General features: G+C 40.1%; 1 protein-coding gene across 3 annotated transcripts in view; it reads left to right on the forward strand.

The window, feature by feature from the left end:
* The window catches only part of MME (membrane metalloendopeptidase), a 120,250-nt gene that overhangs the window by 21,627 nt on the left and 81,212 nt on the right, over positions 1–17,411 (forward strand). For all 3 annotated transcript variants that reach the window (XM_066369915.1, XM_066369914.1, XM_066369916.1), the window contains exons 4-7: positions 15,466–15,627; positions 16,587–16,667; positions 16,754–16,849; positions 16,973–17,091. In XM_066369915.1, the coding sequence (XP_066226012.1) occupies positions 15,466–15,627; positions 16,587–16,667; positions 16,754–16,849; positions 16,973–17,091 (458 nt within the window). The remainder of the gene's footprint in view (positions 1–15,465; positions 15,628–16,586; positions 16,668–16,753; positions 16,850–16,972; positions 17,092–17,411) is intronic.

Below are 17,411 nucleotides of genomic sequence, written 5' to 3' on the forward strand. Positions count from 1 at the left end.
CCCCGTTTCCAGAAAAATACAAAAAAAACAAACAAAAAAAAAAAACATAGGAGGAAGGAATAAATTGTCTTGTTTTATATAATGCAAGAAGACCTAATGATGTGAGAAAGCTCAAAATTTTTGAAATATTTTCCTATTTGACTTTAAAGGAACAATAAAAATAATTTTAAAATTCAAGTGTAGCAAAAGGAAAAATAAACCAGTATCAAAATACTTTAAGATTCTAATATAAGACATGTATGGTTTTTAAAGCTTTAAAGTAACAGATGGTGATAATTTACTATAAGAAGACTTCAATTAACTGAGAAGGAAGGATTCTTTTTGAATGTCCAATATGGACTCATCATATTGCAAAGTGTTGAAATTAGAATCTTTGCTTTGGGTGGAAAGTTACAGTTATCATTGCTTTTATATTCTATAGGTTATCTGGAAATATACTTTGAGTTATTTCTCAGAAATTGCACATCTCATACTGATAATTCATTGCTTTGTTGATGGTCTAAGCTCTCACCTAACCATAACGTCATACAAATGATGACATGATGTATGAACCTTACAGAAGAGGTTGGCAACAGCTTAACATGTATAACCCACAAGCACTCTGTCTGGATTCATGGGAAGAAGTAGTCCAAGCCAGGTTCTGTGAAAGCTTAGTTTGACTTGACAGGTCATGTGTTAAAGAGGTGATTAGAACTTTGGGACCATTTCTAAAGATAGATTGAGAATAGAGGGAGAGCTGTTACCTGAGAAGGCCATGATGAGGACTTCTAGGACAGCCATTTCCTTTACCCTCAACAAGAGTACATCCCCTTTCCCATTATCAGATTCTTCCACTTCACTAGACATGGTGACAGAGGCTAAACCCTTGTTTGTTAGTTCCCACATGGCTGCTTTCCCCAGTTGAAGACAGGCAGGACTTTCCCTGGGGTGTGAAACTTTGAGAACATAGACCTTCACCCTTTACCCATCCTGTAGTCTGCCTTCAGAGGACAGCCTCCTCCTCCACGCTCGCAGAGAGCCTCTGTCCACTCCAGTCCAGTCCTCCTTCAGTCGTCTCCTTGTCAAGACCATGCCCACCTTCTCTGTGTGGAGCACACTTGATACCTGACTCGAATATTTTTGAATGAATGAATGAGTGAATGTGTGAATGCATGAATGAAATGTTCTCTGTCTTTTCCACCTTCACTTAGTTAATTCCTCTTTTGCTCCCAGCACACCCTAGCAACTGTACACAGAACTCACATCTCAGTTGTGGTTCGTTGTCCAATGTCTAAGTTTGCCCACTATAGTATACATGTTTCCTGTCTCTCTCTTGTTCATCATTCTGTTTCCGGCAACTAGCAAGGTGCATGGCACATAGCGAGTTGTCAATAAATATTGGTTGAATGAATATTTTATTCATTTTCCTATTCTCAGGTTCTTTATCTTGAGATCACAAAATCATTGTTATCAAAGCCAAAGGATTTGTCAGGACACCTGGTACACAAAGAGCAGCAAAGAAATGTTTTTAGCCTGACTTTGTCCCATTTATGTAAGTCAGATTTCTCAGTTCTCTATTTCTCTGTCAAGGCTCCTAAGGTTAGCTCTTTTCTGTCTGATCCATCTCCTTCACTAGCAGTAAAGTCAATTGTTTCCGCCCTGGCCGGTTGGCTCAGTGGTAGAGCGTCAGCCTAGCGTGCGGAGGACCCGGGTTCGATTCCCGGCCAGGGCACACAGGAGAAGCGCCCATTTGCTTCTCCACCCCTCCGCCGCACTTTCCTCTCTGTCTCTCTTCCCCTCCCGCAGCCAAGGCTCCATTGGAGCAAAGATGGCCCGGGCGCTGGGGATGGCTCTGTGGCCTCTGCCTCAGGCGCTAGAGTGGCTCTGGTCGCAACATGGCGACGCCCAGGATGGGCAGAGCATCGCCCCCTGGTGGGCAGAGCGTCGCCCCATGGTGGGTGTGCCGGGTGGATCCCGGTCGGGCGCATGCGGGAGTCTGTCTGACTGTCTCTCCCTGTTTCCAGCTTCAGAAAAAAAAAAAAAAAAAAAAAAGCCTGACCTGTGGTGGCGCAGTGGATAAAGCATTGACCTGGAATGCTGAGGTCGCCGGTTCAAAACCCTGGGCCTGCCTGGTCAAGGCACATATGGGAGTTGATGCTTCCTGCTCCTCCCCCCTTTCTCTCTCTCTCTCTCTCTCTCTCTCTCTCTCTCTCTCTCTCCCCTCTAAAATGAATAAAAAAAAAAAAAAAGTCAATTGTTTCCTTCTCAGTTTAATTGACCTTGCAAAATCTACCCTCTTAAGCTAGAACTAGGTCAGCAAGGAAATAGTCTCTATAATGTACCTTTCCCCTACTATTTTCCTGTTTCAGGGATTATTTTCAGCTGACCTCCTACTCAGGTAGGCATTTCCAACTCTCTAGGATTAAAATAAATTTCAACTAGTCTGGCCTTTGTTTTCCATTCTCAATTTTCTTGGAGCTTCTCCCTTCCCAATAACTCACTTCTTCTCTCCTTTAAGGAAGCTGCTGTGCTGTCCTTCCATTGAATGCCACTGTTTAGCTAAGTGTAGTTGCTCTTCGACCATCATCGTATAAGGCTCCTTCATGCCTGGCTGCTTTATGCTTAGCATTCTCCTTCAAATTTCTAGTCAGCTCACTCATATAAACATAACTTTATTTGTAAAAGCCCACTGGAAGTGACTCCTTACCTCTAGCTTACATATAAAATGGGAATTTTACATGTCAGCTCAGTTCTGGATACATTTGGCAATTGAAAATGTGAACTAAATCTAACAATCCTTCCTATCTAGATACAGTTACATTAGAGGAGTTCATGTGCTTTATGAAAGAAACAGCTTTGTTTCAGAGAAAAACCTGCAAATTCTGTGAGGACAGGGATTATGTCTGCTTGTTCATGATGGTGTATTCACACTTCTGAATAGTATCGGACATAGAGGGGCACTCAAAAATATTTGTCACAATGAAATGGAAAGTTTTAGTCTTTTCATGATACATAAGGAAAAAATATTTTTGGAGGAGATAAATGATTTTGCATAATCCTCTGGACTTTCTATGATAGAAAAGAGCTATTTATTAATTAAAAAACATAAACATGTGGAGCCAGACTACCTTGGGTCAACTAAGTGCTTAGTTTATTAATAAGTACTAAAGTTACTAGCACTCATTAGAGAAGAGCTTTTCTATAGTTTTTGACTTCATTTGGGCAGTGTTCTCAAAGCACCATTGACCCAGCTTGTCCTCCTGCTGTGATTTTTGTAAACCACTCCCTAATCAAAACTGATGCAAAGGCAGAAAAAGGTTTTGAGTTAGTCAGTGATTATGTATTATTGAAGTTGGCCTGATTCTTCTTGTTCATTAACATTATAATCAATGCACAGCCCTGATAACTAATTTTAAGTGATAGATTGCATTTAAATTGCAGTTTCACCTCTAATAGCTTTTTGCTATTAAAGACTCTTTTAAGATTCAAAATGCAAATTGGACCTGAGAAAGAAACATTATTTTTAGACTTATGGCACTTCAACTTCACTGTAACACAGGTTCAGGGCTTTCAGTTATTAACAGAATATTTGTTTGGGTGTGAAAGTTGGAGGAATTCCTACTGGAATATTGTTGACTGTCCTCTCTTGGCTGTGAGCCATTCATTCATTTAAAACCACTATGAAATAAGTCTGAAGAATATCACTAATTTGGAGAAAGCCAACTAAGGATTGTGGGTCCATTAGATTTGGAATTGCTATGATTATCTCAAGGAGTTATAAAATCCAGAGCCGAATGAGATGAAAAAAATTTTATGTAGCTATACTCATGTTACGAAGCAATTAAAATTTTAATTGGACATAAAAAAATACAGTGGTTTCTGCATAATTTAATTTGGATTCTCTCCTTGTTGTTATTTGTAGTTATGGCAGAATGATACTGTAATATTGTAGGAAAAAACATCAACTTAAAATTAGACCTGGGTACAATATAAATTCATACTGGTGACCTTGGGCATGTAACCACTCTGTACCGACATTTTCTTTAAATAGAGGTAATATGTCTTACTTTATAGAGCAATTATAAGGAGGAAGAAGAAGTAAAACCAGCATCATAGTTAAGAGCTCGGACTCTGGCCACCAGCCTGTTTGAAGTCAAACCTCAGCTTTAATACTTAATCACCACATGACTATGGATACACATTCCCTACCCTCAAATTCTACATCTCTAAAATTGCTACAAAAATATAGTTACTGTATAGAGTTAAATGTTAAATAATTTAGTAAAGTGCCTTGCATGACTGATACATGTCAAACATTGACTTCATTATTATTATTATTATTATTATTATTATTATTATTATATAAGTGTCTTTGGCTGAACCCGAAGGAAAAATCATCTAGTTAACACTCTATAGAAATCAGATAGTGAATAGATTATTAGTTAATTATATATAGGCTGTGCCTCTGTGTGTGTGTGTGTGCGCACATGCACATGTGTGTGTGTGTTGGCACATACATATAAGGTAAATTGATCACATATATATAAGAAATGTAATTATTCCTCATGCTACAACACACACACAAAATAGGCCTCCTTTCTTGATAGTTGAAGCTCTACAGAGTAAACTCACTGTACTTGAAAACTTCCATCAGATCTGTTTGTGTAAATCTAGAGTTTCTGAACAGTTGTATAGTGATGGGTTTTCTGTACTCACCAATTGGGTCTAAGACTGGACCTGCTTTAGCTGGAGCTTAACCAAAGGCTGACAGAGAATATATTAATTAAATAATAATAAACTCCCAGTCCAGATTACATTCAGTATCAGGTATTGCCCACCCCACCCCCAACCTTTTCTTCAACAGAGATATCACAAAAACAGTCAGGGAAGGGGTATTTCATATAAAAGTGAGGAGTGGATTGTGGGAGAATCCAGAATGTTTGTAATGAAAACCATTTGGTTTTTATTAGCATTACTCTGTGTGCTTGCTAATTTTCAGTCATTTTCTCTTTAGGAATGGTCCCCCAGATCCTAGTTTTCCCATTACTGCCTTTTGAATGGAGTCCTTTGTGACCTGTTGTGATTACATTGCATTTTCCTTGTGTTCTTTCAGAATGTTCTTTGCCTTAATTTTGGTTGGGGGATGGTGGGAATAGGGTGCAGCAGGGGACTAAGCATTGTCAGCAATACTTTCAGAATGTTGTCAAAGGAGGTTTTAAAATGATCAAAAACTGTGTAGTACGGCTTTGTGTCTATTAATAAAGCAAACATTTAGGACAGAAGATTGAGTTAGAAATGAGTGTCCTAAGGTCTTCACTAGAACATTTGCCTTTGGTGCCTCAACATTTATCTGACACCCCCCCTCCCACTGAAAGGTTTGAGTGGTCATACACGCGTGTACCCAGCCAAGGTCCAACAGTTATAAGCCAGACTGATTATAGTGATTTTAAGAATGGAATGAAAGTGTTGTGTGGTTGGGGTCAAAAAGCCATGAGTTTCAGTTGAGTTGGTGAGAGCAAGCTGAAAAGTTTTGCTCATATACCATTCCCTAAACCTTTACATCCATGTGCAGCCAGATATGTGGTGCATGTGTTGTAAATAGACACCTAACCTATTTAACATATTTGACAAAATATATTGTGGCTGGGAGTTTTTTAAATACAGTAAAAATTAAGAAAAATTATTAATACCCCATTTCCACTTAACTTTGTTGCCTGTTTTGTACATTTTCCTAGATATTTCAAAAAGCCTCAAACTAAAAATGGACAAAAATATAGAAGAGCCTCTTTAGTTGTGAATTTCCAATTTGCTGATTTGCCTCGTACCTAAAACTTATTTGTGATCCCACATTCAATATCTCCAGTGCAGACATGTTCAAATTGGTGAAAGGTTTGAGTGGTCATACACGCGTGTACCCAGCCAAGGTCCAACAGAAACTATAAATATGGATCCTTCTCTTGGTCTATTTTGTGTCACATTTTTTATGCTTGTTGTTGGTTATTTCACTGCTTAAAATGGCCCCAAGCACAATGCTGAAGTGGTGTCTGGTGTTCCTAAGCACATGCAGACTATGATGTGCCTTACAAAGAAAAGATGAGCGCTAGATGAGCTTCATTCAGGTATGAATTAAGCTGTTGATAGCAAGTTCAATGTTAATTAATTAATGATATATATTAAATAACATACCTTTACATTAAATAGAAACATACATAAAACATGGTTATGTATTCATTGGTTGATGAAATGTGTGATCAGAAACTCAAAGGAACCTAAACTTGTGTTTCCCTAGTGGTTCAGTATTTGCTAATTCAGGGCAGGATGGATAGGGTACTGGTGCATGACCTGCTACAGATAGAGGAAAGCGCCTCCATGCTTGCCCAGTGCAGGGCAATGGCCTGATCCAGGAACCAGCATGCTGTGGGGCACAGGGGGGTGGTAAGTCAGGCTGTCTCTGGGGCAGTTCATGGGAAGCAATCTCTCTTTGGCCTGGATCTGGCTTTGGGGCTCAGCAGCAGTCTTGTCATGGAACAGTCTCCACACTATAGTGCCCCAAATCCCATTTTTAGTTAGCATACTTGTTATGTGATTGAAAAGCAGTGCATGTAGATAGGAAAGGGGAGAATCTTGCAGCATGAGAGCCACTGTCAGGCCGACCAGTGATGTCTTCCTGAGGTAGACGTGCAGCGGGGTTCTGGAGTAGCCGGAATCCCACTGTGTCTGTGCATGTTCCAGCCACTGGTGAGGTGCTCATGCCTCACATATGTTGCCTACAAGGCCTAGAAGCCTCTTGAAAGAGAGAGAGCTCATCTTAAAGGAACAGAAAGTCGAACTCAATAAAAATGTTCCTTGCCTATCAAAGAAGAGAAATTATTCTGAATGTAGTGCAATGTTTGCTATTGTAATTGCCCCCAAGCCAACCCCACTTGTCCTGTGGGAGAGAGAGGCATGGAGATAAAACCTGAAAGCACTCTTTACCTAAAAGCATAAGGAGCCCTCCTCAGGACTCCTTCAAGATGAAGGAAGATAAAAGAGAGCCTTTTTCCATGCACCAACCAGCTCCAGCACCAGAGAGAACTGGGTAAGGGATGGGGTCTGGGACAGGATGTTGTGGAGGCCAAAGTCAGTATGCTAGAGTGGCAGCCTGGGGGGCAGTGGACTTGGCAGGAGACACGTGTGTGGCTCCCTGTAATACTGTCACTTAGCAATATTATGAGCCCATTCACACTTAAAAGCTGGAGAGGCAAGAGGAAATATGCCTCATTCATCTCAATGGAACATCTCCACTTTCTGATATTGGGTTCTCTTGTCTTTTTTTTCATATTTCTCTTTAGTCTGATCTGATGGCTCTCCCCTAACTACTCATTAAAACCACTCAGGAGGCCTTAAAACATGCCTGGACCACCTCAGTGATTCTGATTTAATTGCTCATGGGTGGATCCTGGACATCTGTATATTTAAAAGTTCTTCTAAAATGATTCACATGGTTAACCGGGTTGAAAAGTATTGCTCTAAAAAATATCACTCAGATTTACTACTGCCCTTTATCCAGTGTATTCTATCCAGGGAGTGGTTAGGCAGGAACCCTGTTTACATATCCACCTCATATGCACTTCTGGATGTACCTTTGAGTATGACTGGCTTCCATTCCACTTTCCTGACTGCTGCACGATGTGAGGAATTCACCTGGTTTTTCCCTTTTCTTCTTCCTGGCCACTATAGCCCCTCCAAGACCTGGTGCTTTCTCATGCCTTTGACCTAACACTATTTGTTGACAATATAGTGTTGACAATATAGGTTGACAATGGGGAAGGATGGGCGCTGTGGCTATGGGAGAGGCAGGGAGAAGAATGGCAAAGATAGTGCTTATCATATACTCCCATCTGCTGAATCCAAAGCATGGTGGGAAGAGGGTGAGCTCAGAGCCACATATGCCTAAGTGCAAGTCCTGATGCTCCATCATTTACCAGCTGCTTAGTTTTAGAGAAATTACTTCATTTTGTACAGTTGCCCCCCACGCTGCATCCATGGAGGATACATTCTAAGACCTCCAGTGGATACCTGAAATTACCTATAGATACTGTGTATTTCCTATACAGGTATATATAACTTTTTTTTACTTAACGGAAGCACTTTAGGACTTCTCTGTGTGTGGCATATCTGGTTTGCCATCATCACTGTTCTTGCGCTTTGTGGCCATTAATCAGTAAAATAAGGATTACTTGAACACAAGCACTGTGATGCCTGGACAGGTGATCTGATTACCAACACAGCTACTAAGTGACTAACAGGCTGACAGCATGTACAGCATGGATACGTGGGACAAAGGGATGACTCATATCTAGGCACGATGGGGTGGGACAGTGTGAGATTTCATCATACTGCTCAGATCGTTATACCACTTAACACTTATGAGTTGTTTATTTCTGGAATTTTTCCACTTAATATTTTTTGGACTGTGGTTGACTGCAGGTGAGTGAAATCATGGAAAGCAAAACCACGGGTAAGGGAGGACTACTATACAACTCAAAAGTGGTGATGCTCAGTCCTGGCCAGTTAGCTCAGTGGTAAAGCATCAGCCTGGCGTGTAGATGTTCCAGGTTCGATTCTTGGCCAGGGCACACAGGAGAAGCGCTCATCTGCTTCTCTACCCTTTCTTGTCTCCTTTCTCTCTATCTCTCTCTTCCCCTCTCGCAGCCAAGGCTCCATTGGAGCAAAGTTGGCCTGGGGCGCTGAGGATGGCTCGATGGCCTCCACCTCAGGCACTAAAATGGCTCCGGTTGCAATGGAGCAAAACCCCAGATGGGCAGGGCATCACCCCCTGGTGGGCGTGCAGGTAGATCCTGGTTGAGTACATGTAAGAGTCTGTCTCTCTGCCTACCCGCTCACTTCAGAAAAATACAACAACAAAAAAAAGTGGTGATGTTCAGGGAGTCAAAACAGGTCTGCCAACTTAAGCACCGCAATGTTTCCCAACTTATACACCCCTAACCCATGCCTGCACAGTAGACCCTTGGGACTGAATACAGTAATTAATAACTTCTCAGATGGAGTTGAGCTTTTTCTTTAAAATTTCTATAGTCAAATAAGTTGGGAGAATGTTACAAGAAGATTAGTTTGGAAAGTAATGGTGTGTCATTTATTATCAGCCTTGAACATTCAGAATCTTCATTCATAAGAAATAAGCTCATTATTAATAGAAGATTACTTTCCTTGTCTTTAACTATTTTCTTTAATTAAAAGTAAACTTTTTTTCTTATTTTGAAAGCAGTACATGTTCATCTACTACAAATTGGAGAGTAAAGATAAGCAAAAATACAAAATTAAACATACTCATAATCCCTCCACCAAGATGTAACTGCTGTACTTGCCCTTTCGATGTTCTCTGCTTTTATACATACCTTAAAAAATCATCGTAGATTCTCTCTCACCTTACAAACATCTGGTCAGCAGCACTCCACATCAATACACTTGACTTTACCATATCCCTTTTTATATCTACTTATTAAGGTGAATAATTTTGTTTTTAAACCATATTTGTTTACTCGTAAGTCACCGACCTCATAGATAAGGAAACATCTGAAGAGTCCAGATGTGGCCATGTTAATTCAAAACAAAGCACAAAATATAAAAACAATCACAACTAGTTTGACAGTTGTGTGTCTGTTTCCTTCTGCCCACAAGTCCACTGCTGACTTCAAAGAAAAGTCAGCACAGAGGTGGTCCAGAGGATAAGGTGCAAAACCAGAATCAAACAAACGATAAGAGATTAAAGGAAGGTTGATCAAAGACCCAACATAAAAGTGCTAGCCCATGACTTGCTTTGGCCATGGCCCCAAAATATTCATCAGATCAGGGAGCTCTCTTTGAAGTAATTGGAAGTGCCAGTACCCAGATGAGCTTCTGGTCAAAGGGAAATTTGAAAAGGGGCACAAAAAGGAGTTTGCAAAGTCGCCTCTTCCTACCTCTTGTCTGCATATTTCTTACAAATTGTTTGAATGCTGCTTCTTTGATTTGTTGTACAGATGTGAGTAGTTTAACTGTACCAGGTATCAAGTGAGGAATTCAGCCTAAGAGAAGGATCATCGTTTTTCCTTGTGGAAAACAGGAATAACAGAAGCATGCTCATGGCAGTGGATTTGCGCTCATGAGCATAATATAATAGATCTGAAACTGTCACTCCCTTTTGTTGAGGATACTTCAAAGGACATGTAGTATTTCCAAACAGGCAATAAGACTGGTTCCTTGTACTCATTCATTACTTGTTCACTGCTCTCTCAACTGGGAGTTTATTGCTCTTTGTGGTGTTAGGACAAAAACTTCCATTTCCCCCAGAGAGGGGGGAAAATAGAACTGTTCCCCAAATGGCGGTAGCCTTTACAACATTCAGGTTAAATTTTTGAAAGTGTTTGAAAGACAAAAATTACATAAAATTGCTAAAAATGTATGTTTAGGACATCTTTAGTTATTAGCACTTCTTTCAAGCTCCAATTTTCTGGTTTTTCTCTTTACATGATAATCTATGTTTTTAGGATCTTTTTTATTAAATTTATAGGAGTGACATTGGTTAATAGAATTATATATACTGCTCAGAAAAATTAGGGGATACTTTATCACTTTATATTCATTTTGAAATATCCCCTAATTATTGTGAGCAATATAGGTTTCAGGTGTACAATTCTATACTATATACAGTGATACCTCGGTTCTCGAACATAATTCGTTCCGGGAGAACGGTTGAGAACCAAATTGTTCGAGAACCGAAACAATGAAACCCATAGGAAATAATGGAAACTGGATTAATTTGTTCCAAGCCCCAAAAATATGCCTATTTACTGGTGCTTTCTCACAAATAACGACTTCATTGATGCTGTCACCTGCTAACTCTTTTTCTTTAATGAAAATAAGAAGCAGCTTCTCCATTTCCTCCATTATCTGAGGCCTTTGCTTTGTTAACAATGTAACACCTTTGGCAACATTGGCAGCCTTTATAACAGCTTTATTCTTAAGGAAAGTTGAGATAGTAGATCTTGGCATGCCATACTCAGCAGACAGATCTGAAACACGTGTGCCCTGTTCATATTTGGCAATGATTTCTTTTTTCAGCTCAATCGTTGTTCTCACAGCTTTCCGCTTACCTTTGTCTGCATTACCACTTCTGGCTTTCTTTGGACCCATGTCTAAGGGTTAAATTCAGTGTACAAAGCGTGCACAAAGCGTGAGTCTCTCCACAAAGCGTGAGTCTCACCACAAAGCGTGACTCTCACCACAAAGCGTGACTCTCTCCACAAAAACGTGATTCTCTCTCTCCACAAAGCGTGACAAAGCATGACTCACACTGATGACGCAGGCAAGGCGCGCTCGGCCGAATGAACGCCATTCGGCTCAACTCGGCTAATCTCGGACGTTCGAGTTCCAAATATTTGTTCGGATTCCAAGACAAAATTTTCTCGAATTTCCTGGTCGAATACTGATTTGGTCGAAAGTCAAGGCGTTCGAGAACCGAGGTATCACTGTATATCCTCTGTATATTGTATTATGATCCCAAGTCAAGTCTCCTTCTATCACCATTTATCCCCCTTTTACCCTCTTCTATATCCCCCTACCCTCGTCCCTCTAGTAATCACCATACTGTTGTCTCTGTCTATGAGTTTTTAAATTAATCCCTTCACTTTTTTCACCCAGTCCCCCGAACCCCTCCCATCTGACAGCTCTCAGTCTGTTTTCCATATCTATGAATCTATTTTTATTTTATTTGTTAGTTTATTTTGTTCATTAGATTCCACATATAAGTGAAATCATATGGCACTTGTTTTTATCTGGCTGGCTTACTTCACTTAGCATAATACTCTCCATGTCCATCCATGCTGTCACAAGGGTAAGATTTTCTTCCTTTGTATGGCCAAGTACAATAGTATTCCATTGTGTATATGTACCACTGCTTTTTTTCCACTCATCTACTGATAGGCACTTGGGCTGCTTCCAAATCTTGGCTATTGTAAATAATGCTGCAATAAACATAGGGGTGCATATGTTTTTTTGAATGAGTGTTTTGGGTTTCTTTGGATATATTCCCAGAAGTGTAATCACTGGATCATAAGACAGTTCTATTTTTAATTTTTTGAGGAAATGCCATACTGCTTCCCACAGTGGCTGCACCAGTCTGCATTCCCACCAGCAGTACACGACGGTTCCCTTTTTTCCACATCGTCTCCAACAGTTGTGTTGATTTATTGATGATAGCCATTCTGTCAAGTGTGAGATGATATCTCAGGGTTTTAATTTTCATTACTCTGATGATTAGTGACATTGAACATCATTTTATATATGTCTATTGACCATCCGTATGTCCTCTTTGGCATGTTTTTAGGTTCTCCATTTTTACTTTCCTTGTCACCATTTCTTTATTTCCTTCGAAATTCAAAGGAATTACTTTTTCTTGACACCTAATTTTAGGTCAGTTTTCTAATATATACCTGAGGTTTCAAGTTAAAGTTTTTACTGACAAATCTGGATTGAGCACCAGATGAGGCTCTGAAAGAGAACTGGGATGTCCATTTCCTCTTTCACTAGAACCACAGCCCACAGGAGGAGATAATAACAACAAATAATGAATATGATACTAGCTGATTTAAGCTTTGTGAGGACTGTCCCTCATGAAGAAGGAAGATTTGAACTGGGCCTTGAAAAATGCCTGAAATTTCTAAATCTGAGAAAATAAAGAGAAGATATTTTACTAAGAGTTGAAGCAACATGATCAAAGGTGTAGAAGCAGAGAACTATAAGGTGTGTCACAGCAGAAGCTCAATACATTCATTTGAATGGGGGGCAGTGGGCTCATGTGAGAAAAGAGTGAGAGGGAAGCTACACTAGATGTATTAGGGTTAGGATATGCTGTGGAATCGGATTTTATTATGAATGCAAAAGAATTATATTTTTAAAATGGCATGCTAAATTGTTATGATAGTTAACCTGACTGGCACATGGGATAAGTGTGTGAATGGAGGGCTGGGGCTAGAGTTTGGGTGAAGGGCAAGAGTGGAGGCTGAGAGAAGGATGCAGGGTCTGAAAGAGAACAGGAATGGTGGGAATGAATTGGAAGGATGGGAAGGACTTTGGGGAGCCTGACGTGAGAACTGGTCTCACGTGCAGGTGAGGGGAGTGTGAAGGAGGAAGGACTCATAGATGGTTCAGGAATGTTGTCACACATACATACGTGCATGCCTTTTACTGAGGTACTAGGTGATGAGAATACAAAGAGATTAACTGAAGTTTATCAGAATGGTTGTGAAGACCATTAAAAACTGAGTGAGGCCGTAAGTTCTCAGTTCTGAGAATGCAAAATTCCCCAAAATTTGGCATAGGGGAAGTTCCAGAGAAGCCATGGGACATAGCTGAACCTTGGACAGTGGGTGGTATTTGGAAAGAACGGGAGGAGGAATTACAGGGTCAGGAGAGTGGAGGGAAGGGAGGGAAATACAGGTGCTGGAGCAGGCCCATCTGGTTGGAGCAGGAATTCATATAAGAATGCGGGGGTGGGGGAGGAAACATGGAGACTTTTGGTTGATCTCATAAAGAGTTAGAGGCCAAGTTAAGGAGCTGTAATTTAACCTAGGTAATGCCAAGCCCCTGACATAGTTGAACAAGGGAATGTCCACTGCAAAATGGTATTTTGGGGATATTAACCTGTAAAAGATGTGTGGAATGTATAAATCTGTAAGGAAGTAGTACTAACAAGGTGAGTAGTTGGGTGAAAATATAAATATAAAATATAAACTAGTTGGGTGAAAATATAAACTCGTTCCATGACATTGATCATGGAACGAGTATAGAAAAGAGAAAAAGTTTTTACCAATAAGCCCAAGGGAAAGGGAGAAATAGAGTTTTACTCAAGGTTTCAAACTTGGGAGGCCAGGAAAGCCATTGTCCTACAGATCAAAGTGTAAAAGTCAGAGAGAACTGGTGTGGAGGCAACCCAGAGAGTTGGAGCCCAAGATAGCAGCCAAGCAGACGGGTCTAGATAATGATCAGAAGTAGGGGCTTGAGGCTCAGCTGGAAAACAGATTGACCATTCCAAGTTGAAAATTACACACAGCACAGCAATTGTGTGAAGTTTTTAATTAAATAATTTCTTTAGTCAGTGAAATAGTTTCAAAAGCTCATTTGAGAACTTATAGTCTCTTGATGCAGATGAATTCTCAATTGCTCTTTTGTTTTCCTTGCAAAGCAATTCATCTTGACTGAGAAAGTATGTGGGGAGAGTAGTGGGAAGGTTTTTCTCACTATTCCAGGTGTAGAAATTCTGGGCATCAGTCCTCCTGTATGTAATATTCTTCCCTTCAGTGGTAATTCATATTTTCTGCATCTTTCTATCAGTTAGTGTTTGTATACCGAAAGTACTCAGTGTTGGTTGATTTGCATTTTCATCACAGTTCTCAAAGATAAAAGAGTGGACATAAGAAAAACTAACAAGTGTACATCCAATTTTATAATGACAGGCTCTACATAAACAAATGCAAATTTGAGTCATTTGAATTGCAAAAATTTTGTCAGCAAGGCTAGAGATGTAATAAATGTAGCTTCAGATTTTTGCTAAAATAATAAAACACACTAACCATCCCTCATCCCTTGGAGTTTGAGAGATATTCAAAAGTCACAGCACCTTGAAGAGCAGAGTCAACAGCTAAAATTGTCAGAAGGAAGAGTAACTTTGTGTTAACCCCAAGCCCAGGACAGCCAGTGTAGATATATATGTTACTTTTTATCTAGAAAGAAACTATCAAGAACCTCAGTTATTTGGGGGAGACAGTGAGTTGTAGAATGGAAAGCCCCAGACCTTTCAAGAGTAAAACCAATCTACTAGAGTAAAGGAGAACTATACATAGATAATATTCATCATTTCACTCTGAATTGAGTTATTTGTAAGAAAAAGGATCATCAGGCCAGTTGTCCTGTTCATAAAGGGGAAGCAACATGCCTTTTGTCTCCCTTCCAAACTACTTAAGAAATACACCCTTCTGCCCTGGCCGGTTGGCTCAGTGGTAGAGCGTCGGCCTGGTGTGCAGAAGTCCCGGGTTCGATTCCCGGCCAGGGCACACAGGAGAAGCGCCCATCTGCTTCTCCACCCCTCCCCCTCTCCTTCCTCTCTGTCTCTCTCTTCCCCTCCCGCAGTGAGGCTCCATTGGAGCAAAGATGGCCCAGGCGCTGGGGATGGCTCCTTGGCCTCTGCCCCAGGCACTAGAGTGGCTCTGGTCGCAACATAGCGATGCCCCGGAGGGGCAGAGCATCGGCCCCTGGTGGGCAAGCGTCGCCCCCCTGGTGGGCATGCTGGGTGGATCCCGGTTGGGCGCATGCGGGAGTCTGTCTGACTCTCTATCCCCATTTCCAGCTTCAGAAAAATCCAAAAAAAAAAATAATAAAATAAATAAATAAATAAAAGAAAAAGAAATACACCCTTTGTTTTGTCTCATCATTTGTCTGGTCCTCCAGCTGCTCGACTCATCCAGAACATGGATACCACTGCTGAGCCTTGTTCAGACTTTTTCAAATATGCCTGTGGAGGCTGGTTGAAACGCAATGTCATTCCTGAGACCAGCTCCCGTTACAGTAACTTTGACATTCTAAGAGATGAACTGGAAGTCATTTTGAAAGGTTGGTGGAGTTTGTGTCTATTCATCAAAGATTTCTCTTTCAATCTACCCATTTATTTAAGATACCACTCTTGGCTGTTGTGGGGAACATTGAACAGGATTAAAGTCAGTAATCTCTCCAAGTTTTGTGGACAAGTTAGTCATGCTGAGGGTGGTAGACACCTAAGTGGATATGTTGGCATCTCTTAGCACTCCTGCTGTCATTTGTAGGTACACAAACAATAAACCCTGTTATCACTGGAGATGACATCTTTATGCCATTATACAGAAAAGATATTAAGTGATTTCCAGTGAACACCACCTCCCTGGTCTTTCCAGCCCTTTGTTGAAGTCACTATAAAATGTTACTAAGACTTGCCTTCCTAGAGCAGGTATTTTTTTCTTGCCCAGCTAAGACCCTGTCTCAGGGAATTTGAGAAAGATGTGTCTAGTCCCCTACTATCCTCCAACCTTTGTTCTCCTCCTCTAGAAGTTACTTTGTAGAAAACAAGTTTTGCTCTTTTCTAACATCAAAGCAAGTAGAACAATGCATTCAATTTGTTTGGAGTATGAATAGTACAATCACACAAAGAGAATTATTTTTCAGTCATCAGAAGGACTACATATTAAATTCCAAATTCCTATGTTTAATTGTTTTCTTTTAATCTCAATTTGAAACCAAAGGAACTTATCTATGGCAGAGCAATACACATCACTGTTAAACAAACAAACAAACAAACAAAACCCAGTAATCTAGGCAAAAACGCCTTCATGTAACTTGGCTAATGAAACTGACTCCCAGTTCTGCACTAAGAATAATGATTAGCGAGGGGTTTGGTTTTTCCTATAGGAATTTGGCATAGGGAGGGAGTGAACATACATACAAAGAAGCAAGTTTGTTACTGAACCTGTGTTGAAAATGTAATTACAGCTGCAAATGAGCAATTATATTAATGCATTTTGTTAAATGCCCCATTTCAGATGTCCTTCAAGTACCCAAAACTGAAGATATTGTAGCAGTGCAGAAAGCAAAAACATTGTACCGATCTTGTGTAAATGAATGTAAGTGCTCCTCATTATATGTCATTAAGAGTGTACCAAAATATGCATAAACTTCTTAATAAATTTATTTTCATTGTTTTCATAAGCTGTGATTGATAACAGAGGTGGAATACCTCTACTCAAACTGTTACCAGATATATATGAATGGCCAATAGCCACCGAAAACTGGGAGCAAACATATGGTAAGGCAGTTTTCCTTTTTTAAAAGAAATAATTTTCAATAAAATCTATGCTATTATTATATTATGGCATCATATGAATGCACTAAAGCTTCTAAAGATGTCCTTCACCTTCCATTGCTTTAGGTACTTCCTGGACAGCTGAGAAATCTATTGCACAACTGAATTCTAAATATGGGAAAAGAGTCATTATTAATTTTTTTGTTGGCACTGATGATAAGAACTCTGTGAACCATATAATTCATGTAAGTTAGTGTGGCTGTCAGCCACAATTATCTTTAAATTGTAATAAAACTACCACACACTTTGTTGTTATTGATGTTTAGAAATAATGCGCATTCTCATTTGAACGACATGGGCAAGGTGGTAACAAATCAATGCCGTGTCCCTAACACTGGGACCATTTTGAAAGTATTTTCCCAGTGCTGTGCTTTAGACATTTATCTCTGCTCTCTACTTCCTTTATTTTAGATACTGTCCTTTTATATAATAAATAAGAAATGAGAGACTTCAGGCCCCTCCTATTTAGAAAAAGCCCCTGGTTTCTCTGTGTGTTCATGAGAGG

This window comes from Saccopteryx leptura, chromosome 2 (assembly GCF_036850995.1).
Source record: "Saccopteryx leptura isolate mSacLep1 chromosome 2, mSacLep1_pri_phased_curated, whole genome shotgun sequence".
In the NCBI taxonomy this organism is placed as follows: Eukaryota; Metazoa; Chordata; class Mammalia; order Chiroptera; family Emballonuridae; genus Saccopteryx; species Saccopteryx leptura.